Below are 22,216 nucleotides of genomic sequence, written 5' to 3' on the forward strand. Positions count from 1 at the left end.
CTTAAAGCTAGTCGGTTGCCAGGTAGACAATTACTGATTCCTCATTTGCTGGGACGTTTTGACTTTGGCACCCTCTGATCTGCCCTCGGCCGCATGAGGCAAATCTTTCTTTATTTTTAATTTATTAGGATTTTAACGTCATGTTTTCTCCCATTTTCTCCCAATTTATCGTAGTCAATCTGTCTTCCGCTGCAGGGGATCTCTGATTGCGTTCAAGGAGGGTATATTGCTGCTCACGTGCCCTCCGACCCATGCGCAGTCCCCTTCTTTATGCCCGTCCTTCTGCACACGCCTCTGTTTGCTAACCAGGGTCACTACACAGCGTTTAAAGACCCCACCCACATAGTCCGGTCATCCCACCTTAGCAGAAACACATTCATGACAGGACATGTAGTTACTGCTTACACGAGATTCATCAGTTCAAGTCTTTAATATCAGTGTCTCCAATTCACCTCACTTGCACGTCTTTGGACTGTGGGAGGAAACCGGAGCACCCGGAGGAAACCCACGCGGACACGGGGAGAACATGCAAACTCCACACAGAAAGGACATGTATGTTACTTCGTCTTAAAACTTGAACCGTATATAGTCGGTGCCTGAGCTGGCCGGATTCACGCCTGCGCTGACGAATGCAAACAGCTAATGCAGCGAGGCTCTTTTCCTCACGGCGCTCCCAGCTATTCGAGGTATTTAGTTTAAATTCAAACACATATTTAGGTCATCACTGACTTTTACGTTTTAAACACTCAAAGTACAAACACTTGCTCACTTTCTTAACCGCTTATCCAATCAGGGTCGCGGGGGGGGGGGGGGGGGGGGGGGGTGCTGGAGCCTATCCCAGCTTTTCAATGGGAGCAAGGCAAACAGTAACATTCTGGACGTGGCGCCAGTCCATCGCAGGGCAGACACACACACACATTCACCTATAGGGCAATTCAGTGTCTCCAGTTGACCTGACTGCATGTTTTTGGACTGTGGGAGGAAACCGGAGCTCCCGGAGGAAACCCACACAGACACGGGGAGAACATACAAACTCCACACAGAAAGTACGGATCGAACCCAGGACCTTCTTGCTGTGAGGAGACAGTGCTACCCACTTGCTAAGATCAGCAAGTTCTGATTGGTTGGTTGATTGGTTGCAACCTGCTATTGGTCGACGACAGCCTGGAAGTCTGGGACATTCAGCCTTCACGTGTGGCTCTGATTGGCCGTATCTAATCCCAAAACCCTCTCACTACAGTGTCAGATGACGACCGATCTCTCGATTACTATCGTTTAAACCTCGTTAGCAAGTTGTAGCGTTTCATTTTTCATTCCACGTCCCACCATCTCAGTAGCACAAACGTCTGGACCCGACCGCATGACGACACGTCCTAGAGAACCCTGGACGTCGGCCGTGTTCCGTACACAGAGACAGATTCTATAACATGTAGATGTTTACTAGCGTGTAGCTATAATCAGGGTAATAGAGGATGAATCCAGGTAGAGCATGCTAAACTAAACTAGCTTTCACTGCGAGTAACTGTGAGCTACATTCGTGCACACGTGCAGTCACGTTATTAACCGTTATGAATCGAATAGGGCTAGCAGTGATTCTGATCACGTCGGGTCCGGGATCTGAACCTCACCGCTATCCTGACCGTTACGTGGGGTTCAGGTTCTGGACTCTTCACCCGCCACTATTTTTACACCGTGGCTGTTTGTAATAAAATAGATCTGCTGTTACGTGATTTGTTTTTCTAATTGTGAAATGCATTAAACTGGCGTTGTAAGTAGGCATGTGCCAATAGACGTTTCTTTAATATTCTCATAAGCTTCGTAAGCTTAAATCGACACAATATTATTAATAAATTAAAAATTTGGAACATTTTTCAGACTTATTTCACATAAATAGTCTCATGGGCTGCACAAATGTATTTATTTATAGGAATAATAATACAATCAACGTAAATGCAACAGCATTATTGAGAACATTCTACATTATACATACATCGATCAGCCATCACATTCAAACCACCTTGTTTCTACACGCACTGTCCGTTTTATCAGCTCCACTTACCATATAGAAGCACTTTGTAGTTCTACAATAACTGACTGTAGTCCATCTGTTTCTCTGCATGCTGTTCTTCAATGGTCAGGACCCCCACAGGACCACCACAGAGCAGGTATTATTTAGGTGGTGGATGATTCTCAGCACTGCAATGACACTGACATGGTGGTGGTGTGTTAGTGTGTGTTGTGCAGGTATGAGTGGATCAGACACAGCAGCGCTGCTGGAGTTTTTAAACACCTCACTGTCACTGCTGGACTGAGAATAGTCCACCAACCAAAAACATCCAGCCAACAGCGTCCTGTGACCACTGATGAAGGTCTAGAAGATGGACAAAATGGACCAACCAGGTAGGAGTGTCTAATAGAGTGGACAGTGAGTGGACACTGTATTTAAAAACTCCAGCAGCGCTGCTGTGTCTGATCCACTCATACCAGCACAACACACTAACACACCACCACCATGTCAGTGTCACTGCAGTGCTGAGAATCATCCACCACCTAAATAATACCTGCTCTGTGGTGGTCCTGACCATTGAAGAACAGCATGCAGAGAAACAGATGGACTACAGTCAGTAATTGTAGAACTACAAAGTGCTTCTATGTGGTAAGTGGAGCTGATAAAATGGACAGTGAGTGTAGAAACAAGGAGGTGGTTTTAATGTTATGGCTGATCAGTGTAATAATATAAAGCGCTGTTGGTCTGGAGATTCTTCTACACATTTCAGTGTCAGTTCAAGTATACAAACACTAGGTGGTGGTAAAGCTGGCTGAGTGCAGTGTGTTAATAAAACACTAAGTGTGTTTGGGTAGGTCTGACCAAAACAGCCCAGAGACCCCCGAGAGGAACTGGTCTCACTCCTCGAACCTCGAGCTGACCCAACTGCTGCAAGTTTGAGCCGTCAAACTGGATTGAGCGTTCTGCTGATGTCGTCACCGTCTCTGCTGTCGCTCCACGTTTGATCATATAGAAATCTGCACTCGTCCAAAACGCCACACCAGTCTTGTATTTACTTTCTTGCTCCCGCCTCAGACACTTCTGATCAGCAAGCGAAGTGGAGTGAACGCTCTCACCTGGTTTGATTTTTTATCTGCGTTAAAAGAAAGCAAACCGAATGGAAACCGCTCCTCATCACAGAACTCATTACCTGATTAACACAAGAGCAAAGCAGCTACAGATGTAAAAACCAGTGCAAACCAGCTATAGGTGTGAAAACCAGAGCAAAACGAATACAGCGGTACCTTGAAACTCAACGTCAGTCGGTTCTGGGAGTGATGTTGAGTTTCAAGGTATTTTTTCTCATAAGGATGTTTGGGAAACCTGTTAATGTGTTCATGGTCCTGCAGAACTGCGTATATTTTAGGCAAATGTTGTTTTTGACACTTATACACTGAAAATAACACAAATATAATATAAAAACACTGAAATACAATTAAAAACAGATAAAAATCAATAAAAATACAATAAAAGCTGCACTTTAGCTTCACTTCTTTATTGTTTCCTTACACTTCGTAATGGTGGAGAGAACAAATAAGCAATAATAATTAAGAGAGGTTTGGTTTTTCTATGTTGTTCTTTTAATACATAAAGTTAAAGTATTTATTTTGAACCAGAAGCGTTTAAGACTCTGGGAGAAGCTGATTCTGATTCTCACCATTTCTCAGAAGCTGGAGCTGTAACACAAGTTTAAAAGTGAAACAGGGAGGAGAATCCAGATAAACACAGATACATGTGGAGCTGTAACCCTGGATCTGACGCTTATTCCACGCTGATGCAGATTAAGCCGAGCGCTGAACACATTTTTTGACGAAGGGCGTCGAGTTTCAAAGATTTTGAGTTTAGGGGACATTGAGTTACAAGGTACCGCTGTATAGGTTTTAAACATCAGAGCAAACCAACTATAGGTATAAAAAACAGAGCAAACCCCTTACAGGTGTAAAATAAGACTAGAATGGATCACACATAAATGCTAAACAAAACAAAAATTTTGTGATTTGGCCATTTAAGACCCTGGTGTAATAATCACTAAGCTCAGACTCATTTGCAAGAGAGTTAATGTTACAGTGACAAAATAATAAATATTACTGCATTAGAAGGGTAAAACATCAATATTAAATAAAAGTCCATCAGTGCTTGTTAGCTTATAAACCCTTACTTACTGCTATTCTTAAACTTTTACTCAAATTTTGCTGATTATACGCTTTATTAGGAGCACAGGGGTCCATTACGCTAGCTCACCACCCATGAGATCCATCCAGGGTTCGAATCTCTGCTGTACTATCGACCGTCCGGCTCCGGCTGATCATGTGTCTAAGGTTGGACTAGCGGTCTCAGACTTTTGATCCTCGCTGTCTGCGTATCGGCACACGCCTACTTACCAGCTCCATCTTCACCACCTAAATGTGTTTATGCAAGCGATTGGAAACCCTTGGAGAACGTGTGAGACGTGGTAGGACAGCGTAGCTCTCGTAATGTAGCCGGTCTCGTTTATAGACTCGTTTCCGAGTGATTTATTAATATTAATGAAATATCCGTTCAGGTGTCTGGTGGAATAGTGGACTGTTTCTTAGCACTCTCATTCTGAAGTGTGTGTGAGTGTGTGTGAGAGAGAGAGTGAGTGAGAACTCTGCTGGGGTTCTATTTTTCCAGTTCTGAAGTACATGTTAGATAAATCTGATTTATATACTCTACCTTAATAAACAAGTAAAGAAAATAAACGATGGTTGTATTTATTTTTTGACTGATCAGGCATAACATTATGACCTCTTTCTCTACATGCTTTGTTAGCCCCCTTTCACGCTGTTCTTCAATGGTCAGGACCAGCACAGGACCACCACAGAGCAGGTATTATTTAGGTGGTGGATTATTCTCAGCACTGCAGTGACACTGACATGGTGGTGGTTTGAGTGGATCAGAGTTTTTAAACACCTCACTGTCACTGCTGGACTGAGAATCGTCCACCAACCAAAAATATCCAGCCTACAGCGCCCCGTGGGCAGCGTCCTGTGACCACTGATGAAGGTCTAGAAGATGACCGACTCAAACAGCAGCAATAGATGAGCGATCGTCTCTGACTTTACATCTACAAGGTGGACCAACTAGGTAGGAGTGTCTGATAGAGTGGACAGTGAGTGGACACTGTAATTAAAAACTCCAGCAGCGCTGCTGTGTCTGATCCATTCATACCAGCACAACACACACTAACACACCACCACCATGTCAAGGTCACTGCAGTGCTGAGAATGATCCACCACCTAAATAATACCTGCTCTGTGGGGGTCCTGACTATTGAAGAACAGGGTGAAAGGAGGCTAACAAAGCATGCAGAGAAACAGATGGACTACAGTCAGTAATTGTAGAACTACAAAGTGCTTCTATATGGTAAGTGGAGCTGATAAAATGAACAGTGAGTGTAGAAACAAGGAGGTGGTTTTAATGTTATGGCTGATCAGTGTATATGAAAACATCACATGCTGTAGCCTAGTGGTTAAGGTACTGGACCAGTAATCCGAAGGTTGCTAGTTCCAACCCCAGGCTGCCAACGTTGGGCTTAGACTGTATACGGTCGCTTTGGATAAAAGCGTCTGCTTAATGGCGTAAATGTAATGCTTTTAAGTGTGTGGTAACAGTTTAGGGAAGGTTTTTTGTTCCATCATGAGCGAGCTCTATAAAGACGTGAAGAAAAGCTGCACAGAGCCCTGACCTCAGCCCCATTTAACAGCTCTGGGATGAACTGGAACACCGACATCATTGCCCAGTCATACAAGTGCTTTTCTAACTGTATGGGCACAAATCCCCACAGACATAGTCCAAAGTCTTGTGAGAAGCACCGTTATAGCTGATGAGATCACACAGCACTCAGCACTAGCTGATATAACCACATGGGTGAGGGATTAGTTCATCAAACCTTTATCAAACTGTACAATACAGAGTTACTGCACAAATCATACTTAACACTTTAGTGTGCAAAAAAGAAGCGGCGTCGACTTCTCTGGGCTCGGAGGCATCTAGGATGGACCATCACACAGTGGAAAACGTGTTTTGTGGTCAGATGAATCAGCATTCCAGCTCTACAGACCAGCACTGCTGCACATCTTAAGACGTGTTTGCAGGAAGGACGAGACAAAATAAAAGCTGAAACATTAAAGCACTCGGTCTCCTCGGTGCCAAAACGTCTTTTAAGTGGTGAAAAGGAACGGCAACATTACAAAGTGGTAAACGCTTTACCGTCCCAACTGTTTTTGGAATGTGTTGCTGGTCTGAAATGCAGGAATGGATGTTTATTAATAAATGAAATGAAGTTGAGCCGATAAAACATGAAATATCTCAGGTTCATCCTGTCTGACATCAAATAAAAGTCAGTAAATGCCGTCCCAACTTTTTCTGATTTGGGGTTGTACTTCTGACCATATAGTTAATGTGGGCGTCTCTAATTATTGAGCCCTGAGTCCCTCCTTGGACATCATCTGGGTCACCAGGAGCGGACTGGCTACCCTAAATTAGGAGAAGGGGGGGGTTAAAAAAAAAAGGCTATAGGTGCAACAGACCGATAAACCTGACCAGCCTCACTCTAGGCGTACAAAAATAAATTATATATAATATATATACACTATACTGCCAAAAGTATTCGCTCGTCTGCCTTCACACACATATGAACCTGAGTGACTCCCATTCTTAATCCATAGGGTTTAATATGTCACCACACTTTGCAGCTATAACAGCTTCAACTCTTCTGGGAAGGCTTTCCACAAGGTTTAGGAGTGTGTTTATGGGAATTTTTTACCGTTCTTCCAGAAGCGCATTTGTGAGGTCAGACACTGACGTTGGACGAGAAGGCCCGGCTCACAGTCTCCGCTCTAATTCATCCCAAAGGTGTTCTATCAGGACTCTGTGCAGGCCGGTCAAGTTCTTCCACACCGAACCGGCACGTCCACGTCTTTATGGACCTTGTGCTTTGTGCACTGGTGCGCAGTCATGTTGGAACAGGAAGGGGCCATCCCCAAACTGTTCCCACAAAGTTGGGAGCATGAAATTGTCCAAAATCTCTTGGTGTGCTGAAGCATTAAGAGTTCCTTTCACTGGAACTAAGGGGCCGAGCCCGACTCCTGAAAAACCCCCCCACACCATAATCCCCCCTCCACCACACTTTACACTCGGCACAATACAGTCGGACAGGTACCGTTCTCCTGGCAACCACCAAACCCAGACTCGTCCATCGGATCGCCAGACGGAGCGATTCGTCACTCCAGAGAACACGTCTCCACTGCTCTAGAGTCCAGTGGCGACAGGCTTTACACCACTGCATCTGACGCTTTGCATTGCGCTTGGTGATGTAAGGCTCGGATGCAGCTGCTCGGCCATGGAAACCCGTTCCATGAAGCTCTACACACTGTTCTTCTATAATACCACTGACAGTCGACTGGAATATTTAGTAGCGAGGAATTTTCACGACTGGACCTGTTGCACAGGTGGCATCACGGTACCACGCTGGAATTCACTGAGCTCCTGAGAGCGACCCGTTCTTTCACTAATGTGTGTAGAAGCAGTCTGCATGCCAAGGTGCTCGGTTTTATACACCTGTGGCCATGATTGGAACACCTGAAATCACTGATTTGGATGGGTGAGTGAATACTTTTGGCAATATAGTGTACATATTATAGTATATTAAAAAGTTTCCGCAGCAGGTTTCATCACATGGAATCAAGTCCTTTATTAAGTACAGCAACTTGAGGCATTTGCACAGGAAATCAACACCTTGAAAGACGGAATACAGTGTGGCATGATACGCACCGAAGTACCAGGTAGGACGGAATTCATACGCACGTCTCTTAGTGTTCTTCAGTCAGCCAGGAGCTCCAGAGGAGCACACACAGTCGACGTGAGCCCGGATCCCTGCGCCCGTCCCCTAAAATCGTCCTTTCAGCTATTTCGGGCCGGTCTCTTCCTGTGAACACGGCGCTCTGTACGGTCCGGAATGGCAGCCACGGCCTTTCACGGCTCCGCTTCCTCGGCCGATCGAGTTCCGCTTTTGTTCGCTCAGCTTAGTCTTTTATTTTCAGTAGGAAAACATCATTAAAACGAGTGCACTGCGCTTCGGGAGGGGGGGGCGAGGCCCGACAGGGTACACGGATTCGGTGTACGATGGGTAGGCGGAGGGACGGGCGTGGCGGAGGGTCGGGGAGCTTCAGGTGTAGCGCGGCATCTCGCACTGCTCACAGCGGTTCAGGGCCGGGTGGTTGAGGAACGTGCAGCTGTCGCAGTTCCAGTGGGCGCCCTCGAAGTCCTCGTCACGCTGGGGGTTGGGAACGCGACCCGCGCTCCGCCCTCCTCCACCTCCTGCATCTAACACACACACACACACACACACACACACACACACACAGCAGTGTCTTTAGGCTAGTAATGCAATCACACAATACACAAATATTGGGACACCCCTGATCAGGCATAACATTATGACCACTTTCCTAATATTGTGTTGGTCCCGTCGAGGCATGGACTCCTCTAGACCCCTGAAGGAGTGCTGTGGTATCTGGCAACAAGATGTCAGCAGCAGATCCTTTAACTCCTGTAAGTTGTGAGGTGGCGCCTCCATGGATCGGACTTGTTTGTCCAGCACGTCCCACAGATGCTCGATCCGATTTGGAAGCCAAGTCGACACCTCAGACTGGTTCTTGTGCTCCTCAGACCGTTCCTGAAGCATTCTTGTTTTGTGGCGGGGCGCATCATCCTGCTGAAAGAGGCCACAGCCATCAGGGAACCGTCTCCATGAAAGGGTGAACATGGTCTGCAACAGTGCTTAGGTAGGTAGCCACATGGATGGCAGGACCCGAGGTTTCCCAGCAGAACATCACCCAAAGCATCACACCGCCTCCGCCGGCTCGCCTTCTTCCCATAGTGCATCCTGGTGCCGTGTGTTCCCCAGGTAAGCGACGCACACGCACCCGGCGTTACATCCACGCGATGTAAAAGAAAACGTCATTCATCAGACCAGGCCACCTTCTTCCATCGCTCCGTGGTCCAGTTCCGATGCTCACGTGCCTATTGTTGGCGCTTTCGGCGGTGGACAGGGGTCAGCATGGTGCACCCTGACTGGTCTGCGGCTGTGCAGCCCCATACGCAACAAACTGTGATGCTCTGTGTATTCTGACACCTTTCTAACAGAACCAGCATGAACGTCTTCAACAGTTTGAGCTACAGCAGCTCGTCTGTTGGTGCTGCCCTTGACCCCGTCGCCGGTTTACCACTGTTCCTTCCTTGGACCACTTTTGATTGATACTGACCACTGCAGACCGGGAGCACCCCACAAGAGCTGCAGTTTTGGAGATGCTCTGACCCAGTCGTCTAGCCATCACGATTTGGCCCTCGTCAACCTCGCTCAGATCCTCACGCTCGCCCATTTTCCTGCCTCTAACATCAACTTTGAGGATGTCAGTGGTCATAAAGTTATGCCTAGTCGATGTATAGAAACATGACATGCTTTCAAGTTTGTGGCAACAGTTTAAGGAAGGCCTTAACATAAGTCACATAGGTTTAATTCACATCAGTGTACAGATTACCATCAACAAACAACAATAATAATATATTGTTTTTATTTAGGAAACTTAGTCATGTGACAAATTTGTGACTAACTGTAGTTTTGTCCTGCCAAAAATAAAATAAAATACTATTATGCTAGCCCAGCACTGCGGAGATCTGGGTTCGAATCTTAGAGGTGCTACCGGCTGGCCAGGTGTCTAAACAGACATGACTGACTACGTGGTCAAAGCAGTGTGATGGATCGGCAACCTATACGGGGTATTCCTGCTTTGTGTCCAGTGTTTCCCGTCGTGATCCTAACCAGGAGGAAATAATAGTAAAGTAATCATCAACGGTTTACAATTCGAGACAGATGGAAGAAGTTTGTCGATAGATTCCTTCCCATTAAAGTCTCTCAGATGGAAACGTGGATGGTAAAGACTTCCCGGCTGGCTGCCACATTGCTGGGCAGTGACCGACGGGAGCTGGAATTAGACGATGAGTAGGTGAGAAGCCGGTAACGCAATATCACAGTACAGAACCACTTTCCTCACACAGAGGTCAGAGGGATTCAGATCCGGACACGCAGGAGAGAAATGTGTGGAAAATCGATGAGCTCAGAGGTTTTGAAACGGAGCAGACGGAGCTGGGTGTGTTTGGACTCGGGGTGCTCGGGTGGCGCGGCGGTCTGACGAGATTAGCGGTCTGATCGGACACTTATATCCAAAGCGACTTACAGTACTGTGACAGTATACTGTCTGAGCAATTGAAGGTTAAGGGCCTTGCTCAAGGGCCCAACAGTGGCAACCTGGCAGTGGTGGGGCTTGAACCAGCGACCTTTCAATTACTAGTCCGGTACTATAAGCACTAAGCTACAAAGGCCCTCACATGGAGCCTAGAGTGCATCTCTGTGTTGGAACCCAATACTGGCAGGTGAAAAGAAGCGGCCACAGATTGGACACGTGTTGATAAGGGTGTGTGGTAATTCGGCTCTTCTTGATCAGATCGGGGGTCGTGCGACCGGCAGCGGATTCACAATTGGGAACTGGAAATGATTAAATTGGGAGATAAATGGGGAACTTCGTGATCGTTCGTGACTGAATTTTATTATTAGCAGGGTTGCCAAATCCATATAAGAGCACAAACAGATGGTTCAAAACCTGCCCCCCCCCCTCAATTTAATCATATCCAACTCCCCAGCTGCATTTTCTTGCTTCTTTTACACATGAGGAGGGATCAAACAGGGATCAGTATGGCGTACTGAGGAGAGTCACGCACCGCTCTACGTTATTCACCGTCTCTCTGCAGCACCTCGAGCAGCCAGCAGAGGCCGCAACTGCAGCAGTAATGAGTAATGATTCTTGAAAAGTGAATAAAATACAAGGGAAGTCATGCTAAAACTAAAGCACATACATGAAATATTTTATATAACTGACTGGATACAGCTGTATGTAAGCAATGTGAAAGTCCTGAACCTAATAATGCGAGAGTGTCTACATACTTATGTGGGGTTCTCACCTCTTTTCTCACTTTTGGGTGGTACAACTGGACCGGGCTGGATGTTGTCATAAAAGTTGTTCATTGCTTTCGGGTCGAACTTGCCTACAAAACACAGAGAGGAAAACGTTACTATACATACACTGATCAGCCATAACATTAAAACCACCTCTTTGTTTCTAAGATGTGGAAGTACGAAGCAGCTAAAAACACAACTCGGGTAACTGAGTTTGGAAAACTAACAAGCAATTCTGTGGACGTAGAGGAGGGGGGCTCAAAACACGGACAGGAATCGTCTTTGAACCAGGGGAGATAATGTGGCAGCTGGAAGATCATGTGGCAGCAGTGGTGATCATGTAGAGCAGTGGGGTGATGATGTAGAGCAGTAGGGTGATGATGTAGAGCAGTGGGGTGATCATGTAGAGCAGTGGGGTGATCCTGTACAGCAGTGGGGTGATCATGTAGAGCAGTGGGGTGATCATGTAGAGCAGTGGGGTGATCATGTAGAGCAGTGGGGTGATCCTGTACAGCAGTGGGGTGATCATGTAGAGCAGTGGGGTGATCATGTAGAGCAGTGGGGTGATCCTGTAGAGCAGTGGGGTGATCCTGTACAGCAGTGGGGTGATCATGTAGAGCAGTGGGGTGATCATGTAGAGCAGTGGGGTGATCATGTAGAGCAGTGGGGTGATCATGTAGAGCAGTGGGGTGATCATGTAGAGCAGTGGGGTGATGATGTAGAGTAGTGCGGTGATGATGTAGAGCAGTGGGGTGATGATGTAGAGCAGTGGGGTGATGATGTAGAGCAGTGGGGTGATCATGTAGAGCAGTGGGGTGATCATGTAGAGCAGTGGGGTGATCATGTAGAGCAGTGGGGTGATGATGTAGAGCAGTGGGGTGATGATGTAGAGTAGTGCGGTGATGATGTAGAGCAGTGGGGTGATGATGTAGAGCAGTGGGGTGATGATGTAGAGCTGTGGGGTGGTGATGTAGAGCTGTGGGGTGATGTAGAGCAGTGGGGTGATCATGTAGAGCAGTGGGGTGATGTAGAGCAGTGGGGTGATGATGTAGAGCAGTGGGGTGATGTAGAGCAGTGGGGTGATGATGTAGAGCAGTGGGGTGATGATGTAGAGCAGTGGGGTGATGATGTAGAGCAGTGGGGTGATGATGTAGAGCAGTGGGGTGATGATGTGGAGCAGTGGGGTGATGATGTGGAGCAGTGGGGTGATCATGTGGAGCAGTGGGGTGATCATGTGGAGCAGTGGGGTGATCATGTAGAGCAGTAGGGTGATGATGTAGAGCAGTGGGGTGATGATGTAGAGCAGTGGGGTGATGATGTAGAGCAGTGGGGTGATGATGTAGAGCAGTGGGGTGATGATGTAGAGCAGTGGGGTGATGATGTAGAGCAGTGGGGTGATCATGTAGAGCAGTGGGGTGATCATGTAGAGCAGTGGGGTGATGATGTAGAGTAGTGCGGTGATGATGTAGAGCAGTGGGGTGATGATGTAGAGCAGTGGGGTGATGATGTAGAGCTGTGGGGTGATGATGTAGAGCTGTGGGGTGATGATGTAGAGCTGTGGGGTGATGATGTAGAGCAGTGGGGTGATGATGTAGAGCAGTGGGGTGATGATGTAGAGCAGTGGGGTGATGATGTAGAGCAGTGGGGTGATGTAGAGCAGTGGGGTGATGATGTAGAGCAGTGGGGTGATGATGTAGAGCAGTGGGGTGATGATGTAGAGCTGATGTAGAGCAGTGGGGTGATGATGTAGAGCAGTGGGGTGATGATGTAGAGCAGTGGGGTGATGATGTAGAGCAGTGGGGTGATGATGTAGAGCAGTGGGGTGATGTGGAGCAGTAGGGTGATCATGTGGAGCAGTGGGGTGATCATGTGGAGCAGTGGGGTGATCATGTAGAGCAGTGGGGTGATGTAGAGCAGTAGGGTGATGTAGAGCAGTGGGGAGATGATGTAGAGCAGTGGGGAGATGATGTAGAGCAGTGGGGAGATGATGTAGAGCAGTGGGGAGATGATGTAGAGTAGTGGGGTGATGATGTACAGCAGTGGGGTGATGATGTACAGCAGTGGGGTGATGATGTAGAGCAGTGGGGTGATGATGTAGAGCAGTGGGGTGATGATGTAGAGCAGTGGGGTGATGTAGAGCAGTGGGGTGATCATGTAGAGCAGTGGGGTGATGTAGAGCAGTGGGGTGATGATGTAGAGCAGTGGGGTGATGTGGAGCAGTGGGGTGATGATGTAGAGCAGTGGGGTGATGATGTAGAGCAGTGGGGTGATGATGTACAGCAGTGGGGTGATGATGTAGAGCAGTGGGGTGATGATGTAGAGCAGTGGGGTGATGATGTAGAGCAGTGGGGTGATGTAGAGCAGTGGGGTGATCATGTAGAGCAGTGGGGTGATGATGTAGAGCTGTGGGGTGATGTACAGCAGTGGGGTGATGATGTACAGCAGTGGGGTGATGATGTAGAGCAGTGGGGTGATGATGTACAGCAGTGGGGTGATGATGTACAGCAGTGGGGTGATGATGTAGAGCAGTGGGGTGATCATGTAGAGCAGTGGGGTGATGATGTAGAGCAGTGGGGTGATGATGTAGAGCAGTGGGGTGATGATGTAGAGCAGTGGGGTGATGTACAGCAGTGGGGTGATGATGTAGAGCAGTGGGGTGATGATGTAGAGCAGTGGGGTGATGTAGAGCAGTGGGGTGATGATGTAGAGCAGTGGGGTGATGATGTAGAGCAGTGGGGTGATGTAGAGCAGTGGGGTGATGATGTACAGCAGTGGGGTGATGATGTAGAGCAGTGGGGTGATGTACAGCAGTGGGGTGATGATGTAGAGCAGTGGGGTGATGATGTAGAGCAGTGGGGTGATGTAGAGCAGTGGGGTGATGATGTAGAGCAGTGGGGTGATGTAGAGCAGTGGGGTGATGATGTAGAGCAGTGGGGTGATGATGTAGAGCAGTGGGGTGATGATGTAGAGCAGTGGGGTGATCATGTAGAGCAGTGGGGTGATCATGTAGAGCAGTGGGGTGATCATGTAGAGCAGTGGGGTGATCATGTAGAGCAGTGGGGTGATCATGTACAGCAGTGGGGTGATCATGTAGAGCAGTGGGGTGATGATGTAGAGCAGTAGGGTGATCCTGTACAGCAGTGGGGTGAGCAGTGGGGTGATCATGTAGAGCAGTGGGGTGATGTAGAGCAGTGGGGTGATGTAGAGCAGTGGGGTGATCATGTAGAGCAGTAGGGTGATGATGTAGAGCAGTGGGGTGATGATGTAGAGCAGTGGGGTGATGATGTAGAGCAGTGGGGTGATGTAGAGCAGTAGGGTGATCCTGTACAGCAGTGGGGTGATCATGTAGAGCAGTGGGGTGATGTAGAGCAGTGGGGTGATGTAGAGCAGTGGGGTGATCATGTAGAGCAGTAGGGTGATGATGTAGAGCAGTAGGGTGATGATGTAGAGCAGTGGGGTGATGATGTAGAGCAGTGGGGTGATGATGTAGAGCAGTGGGGTGATGTAGAGCAGTAGGGTGATGTAGAGCAGTGGGGTGATGATGTAGAGCAGTGGGGTGATGATGTAGAGCAGTGGGGTGATGATGTAGAGCAGTGGGGTGATGTAGAGCAGTGGGGTGATGTAGAGCAGTGGGGTGATGTAGAGCAGTGGGGTGATGTAGAGCAGTGGGGTGATGATGTAGAGCAGTGGGGTGATGATGTAGAGCAGTGGGGTGATGATGTAGAGCAGTGGGGTGATGATGTAGAGCAGTGGGGTGATGTAGAGCAGTAGGGTGATGTAGAGCAGTGGGGTGATGATGTAGAGCAGTGGGGTGATGTACAGCAGTGGGGTGATGATGTAGAGCAGTGGGGTGATGATGTAGAGCAGTGGGGTGATGTAGAGCAGTGGGGTGATGTAGAGCAGTGGGGTGATGTAGAGCAGTGGGGTGATGATGTAGAGCAGTGGGGTGATGATGTAGAGCAGTGGGGTGATGATGTAGAGCAGTGGGGTGATGTAGAGCAGTAGGGTGATGTAGAGCAGTGGGGTGATGATGTAGAGCAGTGGGGTGATGATGTAGAGCAGTGGGGTGATGATGTAGAGCAGTGGGGTGATCATGTAGAGCAGTGGGGTGATCATGTAGAGCAGTGGGGTGATGATGTAGAGCAGTGGGGTGATCATGTAGAGCAGTGGGGTGATGATGTAGAGCAGTGGGGTGATGATGTAGAGCAGTAGGGTGATGATGTAGAGCAGTGGGGTGATGATGTAGAGCAGTGGGGTGATGATGTACTGGCAGGACGACTGGCATTTAGAGGTCGCTTTCATTTAAAGTGACTTATGCAAGCAATTGAGGGGTAAGGGCCTTGCTCAGGGGCCCAACATTGAGCCAGCAACCTTCCGATTACTAGTCTAGCACAACAATCAGTGAGCTTTATCGAACCGTGTACCTCTGGACTGCAGCAGGTCCGTCTCCTTCAAGGTGCAATCGATATCAATCTGGAGCTGTCTGTTCAGCGTCCGGAATCTGGTCATTTCTTCAGGCTGGAACACACACACACACACACACACACACACAACACACACACACACACACACACAACACACACACACACACACAGTTTATTGAACTGACTCAGCTAAATACATTTCCTTAAAATGAAAAACGCACACACACCCTGATCACGATCAATGAAATCACGTGTGTAGCGCTCTCAGGAGAAATGTCATATAACACCGCTGAGTAACCACACATCCTCATTATTAATGTTTTATATGAAAATAGCCAAGTTTCATCCATACACACGGTGGATTCAGAAAGTATTCAGACCCTTGACTTTTTTGCACACTTTGTGAGGCAGATTTAATTCTGAATGGATAGAACTGCCATATTTTTAGGCTTTAGTCTTTTAGGCTTTGTGTGTAAATCTCGTGATCTCTCTACACCAGTGGTTCTCAAACTTTTTCTATCACGCCCCCCTTTGGAAGATGAAAATGGAAACAAAATGCTGACAAAAATAGGTCAATTTTAACCTAGTTGAAATAAATTCAAAGATCATGAATGTTCCTTTCACCTTTATTTCAGTCAAACTACTTTTGACCTATCACTAAACTGCTCCTTTAACCAGCCTGCTATTTCAAAAATTGAAAAAAAAATGAAATAAAAAGACAGCAAAGTTGAATCTGTTCCTAAAAATGTAATTTGTGAGAGTTATCACTGTATTAGTGGCTGTTTTTCTTTTCATCCCTGTCAAATACCTCTCCATTCTGTACATCTAGACCAGGGGTTTACACACTTTCATGGCTTGAGATCTACTGTTTCAGTCTACAGGGCATCACCATCTACTTTTTAAGGTCGGCCTCATCATTTCTCAAAAAAGCTTTGAGGCTTTTTTAAATGCGCTTCAGTTCCTGTATTGATGTTCAGCTTTACAGAGCAAGTGACTGAAATTTCACACTGACCGTTATTCTGATGATTTGCTCTGAATGGTATCAGTCAGGTTTATGTGGTCTGGACAGGAGCTGCTGATGCTCAAGCAGTTGTTCAGGTGTTCATCAGTAACGGTGGGCCCATATTTACACTTCATTATTTTTTTTGGGAAAAGGTCGATTCACACAAGTAGGTTGATCCGAAAAAGCTGTCAAATATGTGGAAGTTATAAATTGTCCAGCAGAGGACCTCGACTTCATATAAATGTCAGATCGCAGGGTTAAAATTTCTCCGCATTTTACATCATCCTACACCCCCGAGAAGAGGGCGTGTCTAAATTCTTATCTCCCTTAAAACGCTCCTACTGACGCGCCTTAATTCCGAGTGATGATCTGACCGAATGACGAGGGAGCGTCCGACGCCTCCTCGGCGCTGAGGGCAATCCCAGCATTCAGTGCGGCACGACTTCTCTCACAAAAAAACGACGAACATGGCGGATGAATATAATGCGGAGCAACCAACGGAGTTCTTTTTAAATGTGAATAAATTCTCATTGAGGTTTAATTTGTATAAAGGTGCACGAGTGTCGTTTATTTGTAAAAATTGGGGCTCGTCAGGGACGGTTTAACCGTTTCCGGTACACCGCACCGCCGTCACACTTCATAGGAAATAACGGCACAGCGGCACAGAAGCGGTTTGTCACTTCTCATGTGAATGCGCTGGTACTGAACGGAATACGGTATTCCAACATCGAGCATCTCCAGCATTAAGAAGCATAATGAAACAATAAAGAAGTAAAGCTAAAGTGCAACTTTTATTGTATTTTTATTGATTTTTAACTGTTTGTAATTGTATTTCAGTGTGTTTATATTATATTTGCGTTATTTTCAGTGTATAAGTGTCAAAAACAACCTCATTATTTTACATGAGACTAAAATATCTGCAGCTCCACGGGACCATGGACGCATTAACAGGTTTCACAAACATCCTTATGGGAAAAAATAGCTTGAAACTCAACGTCTTTAAAACTCGACGCCGCTCCCAGAACCGACTGATGTCAAATTTCAAGGCACCGCTGTATTAGTATCGTTTGGCGACACGTTTCGATCATGTCCATGCACGGCTGCTTATACAGCAGAGGAGGAAATACGTCCACCACATCCTGTAAATAACGTCATCAGCTAACAAGAGCAATATAATGTATTGCATGAGTCCAGTGTGTGTGTGTGTGCGCGTACCCGTGGTATGAAGCTGGAGCTGTTGACGCGTCTGAAGCGCCTCTGCAGTGCGTCGTACTCCATGTCGTTCACCTCGGCCTTCAGCTGCTCCAGCTTCTGCCGTTCAGCCAACAGCTCCTTCATGAGCCGCTCCATCCGCGCCCGCTGGTGCAGCAGCAGGGCTACGGGACGCAGAGAGAACGCGGTCAGATGGGAACCGGCGCATTCACGTACACAACCTGCAGATTTCAGGGCCATCGTGCAGCCACGTGCACGCTCGCATGCATCCGTACACCAGCGAGACGCGAACCACAACGTTTAGCACATTTGGCCCATGAGTAGGTGTAAGAACCACAAACATGCACACACACACGCACACACACACTGTGTACACATTTACACACTGCACCACCAAACTGAGAAAAAGGAAACGCCTGACTGTCATACACGCGTGGTAGCCGATTTATCACTCACACATTCTCACAGTGAATTAAATCTAATTAAAGTTTATTTACATTTATATTTACAGCACATAGCAAACGTCCTTATTCAAAGCGATTGAGGGTTGAAGGCCTTGCTTAAGGGCCCAACAGTGGCAAGCTGTTTCTACAATGACAAGCTGTTTCCATTTTATCAGCTCCACTTTGTAGTTCTACAATTACTGACTGTAGTCCATCTGTTTCTCTGCATGCTTTGTTACCCCCTTTCACCCTGTTCTTCAATGGTCAGGACCACCACAGAGCAGGTATTATTTAGGCGGTGGATCATTCTCAGCACTGCAGTGACACTGACATGGTGGCGGTGTGTTAGTGTGTGTTGTGCTGGTATGAGTGGATCAGACACAGCTGCGCTGCTGGAGTTTTTAAACACCGTGTCCACTCACTGTCCACTCTATTAGACACGCCTACCTAGTTGGTCCACCTCGTAGATGTAAAGTCAGAGACGATCGCTCATCTATTGCTGCTGTTTGAGTCGGTCATCTTCTAGACCTTCATCAGTGGTCAAGGGGCGCTGCCCACGGGGCACTGTAGGATGGATATTTTTGGTTGGTGGACGATTCTCAGTCCAGCAGTGACAGCGAGGTGTTTAAAAATCCACTCATACCAGCACAACACACACTAACACACCACCACCATGTCAGTGTCACTGCAGTGCTGAGAATCATCCACCACCTAAATAATACCTGCTCTGTGGGGGTCCGTGGGGGTCCTGACCATTGAAGAACAGCATGAAAGGGGGCTAACAAAGTATGTAGAGAAACAGATGGACTACAGTCAGTAATTGTAGAACTACAAAGTGCTTCTATATGGTAAGTGGAGCTGATAACATGGACAGTGAGTGTAGAAACAAGGAGGTGGTTTTAATGTTATGACTATACACTCACTCACAACAACCGGTACTGATTGTTGGGTTAGTACTAGAAGGGTTAGCCAACTGAAGATGAAAGCAGTAACCATAGTAACAGCCGTGATCTTAACATTATATTAATTATAATCGCATCGTTAATACTGTACTATACATACCAGGCATGTGCAATATATGTGAAGTTAAATAATCACCCTGTGTATAAGCATAGTCGTCCGAGCCAGAGCTGGAGCGCCTGGGCATGTGACTGACGTGGGTGGCGCCGCTGCCCGCCACGGCTAAGATGGGCAGGATGGGCGCGGGCGTGCCGTGTTTCTCGCCCTGATCCACGATGTTGAGAAGCGACTCGGTTTCCACGGGCGGAGACGGCGACCCCGATCCGAGCTGCTGCTGCTGCTGACCCGGCCCCATTTTCATCTTGAGGTAGGCGGAGCTTCCCGCTTGCGGAGAGGAGGCGGGCCTCGGGCGGGCGCCGCCCAGGTAGACGCCGGGGTGGAAGCTGGCGCCGGGGGGGCCGGCCATGCCGACGGCCCTGGACGGAGAGCTCGGGGAGGGGCTGGTGGGCATGTACAGGTCGCCCTGGTTGGTGTGGATGGGCGAGTTGCTGCGCTGGCGGGCTTCCAGCGTGATCTCGATCTGGTTCTTCATGGAGCTCTTGGAGGGCATGTAGGGTCTGTAGGAGACATGCTGGTAAGGAACGGTGGGTAAAGTGGGAGGGCTGATGGGGAGAAAGGCGTGGTGCTGGGGCGAGCTGTAGGGTGACTGGTAGGTCGGAGTGCTGTAGGGAGAGGGTGGGTACACAGAGGCATTAGACGACGCCCAGGGTGACGGCTGGGGGCTCTGAGAGGGCGAAGGTCGCATGTACAGCGCGTTCCCGCTGTTGGCATACGCGCTCGGGATCTGAAGCGCCTGGGGGGCGTTAGGGATGTTTGGCGAGAGGGCCAGCGTGATGGGGGTCATGTAGCGATGGGGAACAGGGGTATAGGTGGGGGAAATGCCCGGCACGGTGGGCGGAGGAGTGGGCGTGTTGGCCGAGCGCCCCTGATCGGCTATGAAGTAGGTGTTGTACCCGGCGTTAGAGTTCGAGTTGCCGCCCTCGGCCGGGGCGTAGCCGCCCACGCTGATGTGCAGCATCCGGTTGCGGCTCAGGTGCACCTCCTCCGGACTGTGGTACTCCTCGTACAGGTAGCGACTGCTCTCCTGAGCCAGCAGGTGGCAGCACACTTCCAGATTGTTGTTATTCTGGAAAGTAAGGAGCGCCGTCATGAGCCAAAACATTAGAACCACGACAAACTCGTATTTTTTTGTACAAAAAATATGTATTTTGGTTATTCAGTCACAGAAAATTAACAGGCTACCCAACATACATGAAAAAGAAGAAAAATAATGCCTTCATTGTCAAATATACATACATACATACAGTACAATAAAAATCTTCTTTAATAACCGTTCACATTAGTGCTGGCGGTATCCGCTTTCAGAGCGATAATTAAAACTCTGGATTCCAGGTCTGTCTTACGAGGCGAAAATACTTCAGGTCAGTCACTAAACCAACGTTATAAGTGACCTGGAAGCGGAGAGATTTAAAGTCGTCCAGTTTTCTACAACAGACCAGTGGTCAAGCTGTACAGTGGAGTTTACAGACGTGGTTTTATCTGTTAAAGGGAAGCTGAGAGTAATATATAATACTTAAATGTTACAATACAATAAAAATTGTGTTTATTGCACCTGTTTCACGCGTCCTGATTCCATCATATATTGTGTCATTTTGTGGGGCCGAGCAGCTTATAGTCCTCAAACCTTCATTATATACATGCTGACATTAAACTGCTTATATTCTGTATTTATGACAGTAAAACCAGCCACAGACTATAAAAAGTCCCAGTCATACAAAATGAAGAAAACAATTCTAGTAAATACCTTTGGTCATACCGCCCAGCCCTACTTCAGTGCCCCTAGAGCTAGGGCTGGGTATCGCCACTAATTTCCTGGATCGATTCGATTTCGATTCAACACATTTAGGCATATTTGAGTTACATTAAGAAATTTTGTTTAAATATGTAAAGACGTTCAGAGAACGAATATGATAATTGTACAAAGAACACTCATTATTAAAAATATTTGTGTCTTTTGTTTACATAAATAATTAATCCAAAACAGAAAACAGTAACGTTCATTTTTTATTATTATTTTATATGTCTGACACGCTACAACAGTGTAAATGTAATGTAAACATACACCTGGCTGTTGTACAGCTTATGCCAAGTTTACACGACACGACACGACACTCTGATTAACACCTGGTCGCTGTAATGTTCACACTACACGACTGATCGGCGATGGGGGGTTTTACACTACACCATCTATCACCAGGGGGAATCACGGGTGAGCTTCTCTGCTCTCCAAAACTACGTTCTGTCACATGTGAGAAGTGATGAAAGGTTTAATGATACCACGTCCAAACATGCACATCAACAAGTAGCCAGAGATCAAAGTTTGTGCGCTGATGAAATAAATGAATCCGAGTGGATTTGGCAACACGAGCAGCATGGCTTGTTCTATAGTGAGTTGGAGGTTAATAAATATTTTGTTTTGTAGAGAACGATCTCGCGTGTGCTGATGTATTCTGATAGAAACTATATTGCGCTCCACCACCTGTTTACAACCTCGCCCCCGTGTTTCCCCTCGCTGTTCCTCACATCGATCGAGAGCCGAGTTTTGATCGCAGAGCGAACACCGAGTTCCTCCCGGATCCAGCACCGACCCGTCGCCGAGCGAAAATCAGTGCAGAAAGTTGTGTAGTGGTCATAACCTGAGCTTCTGCCATGCTGAACTGATGTGCAGGTCAGATCTCGTTGCATGAAAAACCACTGGCTGGTCACGCGAGATTAAAGGGGGTAACAGATTTCCGTGTGCACCGTAAAAAGGGGCGTATTTAAAAGATCGATATGAATCGATATCGGATCGTTCCAATAAAGGTCGATTCGAATCGAAAAATCGATTTTATAAACCCACCCCTACCTAGAGCCTTGTGACAGTTAAAGGTCTTGCTCAGGGGTCCATCAGGAGCTGCTTGGCAGAACTGGAATTCAAACCCTTCACCTTCCAACTGATATGGCATGCCTATATGAACGTCTAAACTCCACCAT

The 22,216-nt window shown here is 47.4% G+C and overlaps 1 protein-coding gene across 3 annotated transcripts in view; it reads right to left on the reverse strand.

Moving 5' to 3' along the window:
• Positions 1 to 7,735: 7,735 nt before the first annotated feature.
• tab3 (TGF-beta activated kinase 1 (MAP3K7) binding protein 3) overlaps positions 7,736 to 22,216 on the reverse strand; it is a 20,137-nt gene continuing 5,656 nt past the window's right edge. For 2 of the 3 annotated variants that reach the window (XM_062998846.1, XM_062998847.1), the window contains 5 exons: positions 19,262 to 20,309; positions 17,724 to 17,884; positions 15,506 to 15,599; positions 11,087 to 11,170; positions 7,736 to 8,392 (listed from right to left, as the gene is read on the reverse strand). In XM_062998846.1, coding sequence (XP_062854916.1) covers positions 8,235 to 8,392; positions 11,087 to 11,170; positions 15,506 to 15,599; positions 17,724 to 17,884; positions 19,262 to 20,309 — 1,545 coding nt within the window. In that variant the 3' untranslated portion in view covers positions 7,736 to 8,234. The other variant, XM_062998848.1, reaches the window with a different exon arrangement.

The sequence above is a fragment of the Trichomycterus rosablanca genome, chromosome 7, assembly GCF_030014385.1.
Source record: "Trichomycterus rosablanca isolate fTriRos1 chromosome 7, fTriRos1.hap1, whole genome shotgun sequence".
In the NCBI taxonomy this organism is placed as follows: Eukaryota; Metazoa; Chordata; class Actinopteri; order Siluriformes; family Trichomycteridae; genus Trichomycterus; species Trichomycterus rosablanca.